Source organism: Emiliania huxleyi (genome assembly GCF_000372725.1).
Source record: "Emiliania huxleyi CCMP1516 chromosome Unknown EMIHUscaffold_207, whole genome shotgun sequence".
Taxonomy (NCBI): domain Eukaryota; phylum Haptophyta; order Isochrysidales; family Noelaerhabdaceae; genus Emiliania; species Emiliania huxleyi.
In genome coordinates this window covers 216,775-221,780 of record NW_005200535.1, presented here as the reverse complement: position 1 = coordinate 221,780, position 5,006 = coordinate 216,775, and the positions used below count along the sequence as shown (strand labels likewise).

General features: G+C 66.3%; 1 protein-coding gene across 1 annotated transcript in view; it reads right to left on the bottom strand.

The window, feature by feature from the left end:
* Window positions 1-4,208: 4,208 nt before the first annotated feature.
* The window catches only part of EMIHUDRAFT_442934 (hypothetical protein), a 1,937-nt gene continuing 1,139 nt past the window's right edge, over window positions 4,209-5,006 (bottom strand). The window contains exons 4-6 of the mRNA XM_005781110.1: window positions 4,911-4,964; window positions 4,699-4,842; window positions 4,209-4,627 (exon numbers count right to left, since the gene is read on the bottom strand). Of these exons, the coding sequence (XP_005781167.1) occupies window positions 4,328-4,627; window positions 4,699-4,842; window positions 4,911-4,964 (498 nt within the window). The 3' untranslated portion in view covers window positions 4,209-4,327. The remainder of the gene's footprint in view (window positions 4,628-4,698; window positions 4,843-4,910; window positions 4,965-5,006) is intronic.

Here is a 5,006-nt window from a genome sequence, read left to right as displayed (position 1 = left end):
AAGGAGATGGTCGGTGCTACCGCGCTCTGTGTCGAGACGAGTGCTGGGGGCCGAACGCACGCTCTGCGTTTGCGCGCGAAGAGCGGTGTCAGAGAAGATGTTGGTGAAGCTCACGGGGCCCACGCGAAGAGCGCTGCTGCTCGGCGACAGGAGCAGGAGGAGAACTGCGCGCGGCATGGGGGCACAAGGGAGAGTCACTCGATTCGTTTCATTTTGAACCCAGAATGTCTCAAATTCTGTTCGTTCGCCTTAAAATTCTTTTCGTCGCGATGTCCACCCCGCCGCGCCGCCGCTCGCGCCGCCTCGCCTTGGCCTCCACCGCCGCTCCCTCTCCAGACACGCCGCCGCCCGCCCGCCTCCTCGACCTCCCCACGGACCTCCTCGTGCGCACCTTCTCTCGCTGTGACCCCGCCGACATCGGTCGCGTCGCGGCCGTCTCGCTCCTCTCCCACGCCTCGCTTGCGCTAGAGGCCATCCGCTTGTGGGCGCAAGAGCGCGGCTTCGAGCTGCCGGCGCAGCCAGAGGGTGAGGGCTGCGCCGTGCGGTGGCTGTGCTATTCGGCGCTGCTGTGCGAGTCCAACCCGCCGGCGAGGGCGGCGGCAGGCCAGTATCACAGCGTCTTCATCGTCGGCGAGGGGCGGCTCTCGTCGTGCGGCAATACGCCGCCCTTCTTTCCAGGACTACTCGGCCACGGCGAGGGCGTGAGGCGGCTCAACACGCCGACGCGGCTCCCGTCGACGCTGAGTGGTGAGCGCGCCGTGAGCGTGTCGGCAGGAGCATACCACAGCCTCGCCCTCACCGCCGGCGGCGCTGTCTGGAGCTGGGGCCAGGGATACTTGGGCGCGCTGGGCCACGGCGACGATCAGGACCAGTGGCAGCCGACGAAGATTGCGGCCTTGGCAGGCCAGCGTGTCGTCGCTATTTCGGCGGGAGTGGAGCACAGCCTCGCCCTCACCGTCAGCGGTGCCGTCTGGAGCTGGGGCCGCGGAGCCTTTGGCAGGTTGGGCCACGGCGACACGCAGCTACAGCTGCTGCCGAAGAAGATCGAGGCTTTGGCTGGCCAGCGCGTCGTCGCCGTGTCGGGAAGCGGCCATCTCGCGCCCGCGCCAAAATGGCTCACGGTCGCCCTGCTGCTGCTACTCGCGCTCTGTGCTGATGCGGTACTCTGGGCCCCTCCGGCTCCAACCCCGGCTTCGCTGTGGTGCTTCTTACACCCGCCGCTGCCGCTGCACTTTGGGGGTGGGCGGCTGACGTTCCCTCTGCCCACGATCGAGCACCCCTTCTGCGTGCCGCTCCTCGCGAGCGCTGCGGCTCTCGACTGTGCGCAGCACCTCTCGTCGAGGTGGACAGGCCCGTCTAGCGCCAGCGAGCAGCGCCTAAGCCCGTGTAGACGAGCGTTCTGGGCTGCTCCTGCCGTCTAGCTCGCCTTGGCAAGGCACTCCCACGCCTCACGGGCCCAGGAGAGCCTCTGCGTGAGCTGTTTCCACACAACCACAGCAGGCTGGAAGTACCTCGCCAGAGCTCGCCTCCTCTTCCATGCCATGTGTCCGTGGCTATGTGGGTTGCGTGCGCCGAGCCCTCCGAGGCTGCGGCGTGCGGGAGCTGCTTCCTATGTCCTGTGTGTCCTGTCTGTATGTTTATTTACGCGATTTTTGGCATTTGGCTCTCTTCTCTCGCTCTCCGACTCTTTCGTGCCGGGTAGTGCAAGTGGGGGAAATGGTAAATTTTGAAAGTCGCACTACAAGCCCGGCAAGCTCAGCACTGACTGTGGACACTATGGGGAGTCTATAGCCATGCCCCTTACATCCAGGGACCGACCACACGAGGGCCCACACCCGTCTCAAGACAGACAAATTTCGGTCACCGGCGCGCGCGCGGCGCCTCCTCCTCCTCCTCCTCTTCAATGAGCGGCGTGCGGGGCGGGCCGGTGGCGCCCAGCTCGCGGGGATCGAGCCGCCACCCATATGAGACGGGCCTGTTCCACTTCTCGGGAAGAAAGGCGATCCACCTCTCCCCCGCCGGCTCGTCGTACTCGGGGTCGGCGTCCCACGCCCAGAGCAGCATGCCGGCCGGGAGGATCTTGCGTGCGCGCGGGCTCCTCTTGTCGGTGAGGCCGTCCGCGACGCGCTTCACCCTGCCGGCGGCCCAGATCTTGACCGTCCTACCCTCCTTCTTGTATGGCCAGCACACCTCGAGCCACTTGCCCACGAGTCGCGTGTCGAAGGGGGGGGCCTCGCGGTCCTGCCGCACCTCGACGCTGTCTGAGATGCCCGCCGCCTCGCGCAGCTCCCGCGCGGCCTTCGCCTTCTCGAGGAGGTTCGAGACGTTGAAGATGCTCTGCTGCTCCAGGCGCAGCACGTCCGCGTCGGCGGTGCCCAGGGTCTTGATCGAGCGGACCCGCAGCTGAGGAGGCGCCGCCTATGGGGAGCAACACGTCGAGTGAGACGGGGAAGCGCTCATCTCAGAGCGGAGCGCGGGCGGCGCGCCTCGGTCGGGAGCTTCTTGAGCCGCCGCAGCTGGATCTCGTGGGGCAAGATGTCGTCGAGCAGCATGCGCTTGAGGTCCTCGATCTTGTGCGAGCGCTCGTCGGAGAAGAAGCCCCACTTGGTCTCGAACTGCGTCATGCCGCAGCCGACCGTCCGCATCTCGATCTGGCGGCGCAGCTCCGCCAGCTGCTCGGGCTCGGACTTGCCGCCCAGCGCCCGCTCGAGCTCGGCGGCGGTCTTCACGCCCTGCGCGCGCCACTGGTCGAAGAGCTCAAGCGCGGCGGCGTACCTCTCGACCGCGGCGTTGAGCTGCCGCTGCACCGCCTCCTCGCGGCGCAGCAGCTTCTCCTGGTCGTGAGACAGCACCTCCGCTCGCCCCTCCTTGAGCGCGTCCGGCAGCCTGCGCCGCGCCATCGTGACGAGCGACGAGCGCAAATCGGCGCGCAACCTCCAGAAGAAGCCGACGGGCGGAGCCTCCGCCGGCTCCGCCTTACGCTTGCGCCGGTCGCTGACGACGTCGAGCGGGCGGTCGTAGTCGTGCGCCGCGCGCTGCTGCACCACGCCGGACACGTTGAAGACGCTCATGTTGCGGTAGAACCGCATGATGTAGTCGGCGATGGCGAACTTGTTCTCGACCGCGTCGTTCGTCACGTGCGCGTCGATGGTGCGCCGGTGCGCGTCCTCGTTCTTGCTCCACGCGTTGACGCCGTCCTGGGACTCGAGCTTGTCAGCCAGCGCAAGCTTCGGGTCGTGCATCTTCTTGAGCGCCGCCTCCGCCTGGAGCTTGGCGAGCTCGAGCACCTTGGGCGTCGCCTGCTGGTTGCCCGAGCCAGGCGTCGGCACGCGCGCCTCGCGCAGGACGTCGGCGAAGGTGTGGTCGCCGCATCCCTTGAGCGGCCGCGCCAGCAGCTCGGCGCGCCAGTCGCGGAAGGCGGGCAGCTCCTCGGCGACGGCGGAAAACATGTCGAACTCGGGGTCGAGCAGCCGCGCCGGGTCCGCCACGACCTGCTCCATGCCCGCCTCGACCTGCTCCAGCACCCAGCCCATCTTGTAGAGGGACCAATCGTCGAGCTTGCTGGCGCTGCCGCACAGCCACCGTGACAGTTTTGCCGCGACGGGCGCGCGCGCGTTTTCGAAAAAAGAAAAGGCCGCGGAGATGACAGCTCAGTCGATCGATTTGCGACAAGCGAGCGATCCGAGGATCGAGCGGGTGGGCGATAGGCTAGGGAGATCAGCGCTGATCGATCAACGTCAGCGAGACGCCCGAGTGAGTGGCTCACTATACGCGCCTATGTGTGGTAGTACAAGATAGACTCACCATGGTCACAAGTCTTTTTAGTAAAACGCCAGCACTCGACACGACGAAGGTGTATTGGGCTGCCTCGAAGGCGCGGTGAACACAACCGCCTCGAGAGCGTACCGCTCAAACACGAGCCGAGGGGGCGGGAGCGGGGGGGCGGCGGGAGGCGGGAGCTGGGTCCAGTGCGCTCTCTGCTGCTGGGGGGAGGTCGCCCCCCCCAGCAGCGCTCTGCTGCTGGGGGGGTCAGAAGTGCAGGGGGGGGGGGGGGTACCGAGCAATGTGCGGCCGCTCGACGAAAACGGAAAATAAAAAATGCGCATTTTTAGCACCAAAAAAACTTCGCGACCAAAAATATCCAAGACCAAGTGGCAAGTGCTCCAAAAATAGGGCTGTGAGCTGCTGCGCCCAAGAGCCCCAAACAAGAGCGCCATGTACAAATCTCGTACCTTGAGGTACAACAGTACACACTTATTCGATTCATACTCATGCAGTACATATCAGAACTTCCCTCGCTGACTCAACGTGGCTTTGGCTGCTGCTGTCAGTTGCCCTTGATGACTTCACACGGTGATGCGTCCTTGGGCTTTACGGGGTGGGGGGCGAGCGCCGAGTCTGTCCCGATCGGCCACCAGTTCTTGTCGACGGCTTTGTACCAGTCGACGCACCGCTTGAGCCCCTCCTCGAAGCTGACCTGGCACTTCCAGCCCAGCGCCTGCAGCTTGCTCGAGTCGATGTAGTAGCGCACGTCGTTGAAGGCGCGGTCCTCCACGTGCGTGATCTGCGCGGCAACCTCCTCGTCGCTGATGCCGGGCGTGACCGCCTGCACGAGCTTCTTCGCAACCTACAGGGCGGCGCGCGGCGGGCGTCGCGCGGGCGCGTCGCGGGGCCTGCTGCGTGCGCGTCGCCCGCAGCCTCGAGGTTGGTGAACTCGTCGTCGCAGCCGATATTGTACACCTCGCCGTCCACGCCCTTGTGCATGATCGTGTCGAACGCGTTCGCGACGTCCGTCACAAAGATGAAGTGTCTCGAGTTTGAGCCGTCTCCGTGGATGCAAACCTGCTCGGACGGGGCGGGCGTGAGCAGAACCGTGCGGCGGGTGCCGAGCGCCGCCGCGGCCGAGCCGCCGGCAGTCCGTTGACGAGCCGCCGCACGAACTTGGGGATCACCTGAGGGACAGACGGCGGGCAGCGCTCGGGCGCGGCGCGGCGGCGCGGCGGCGC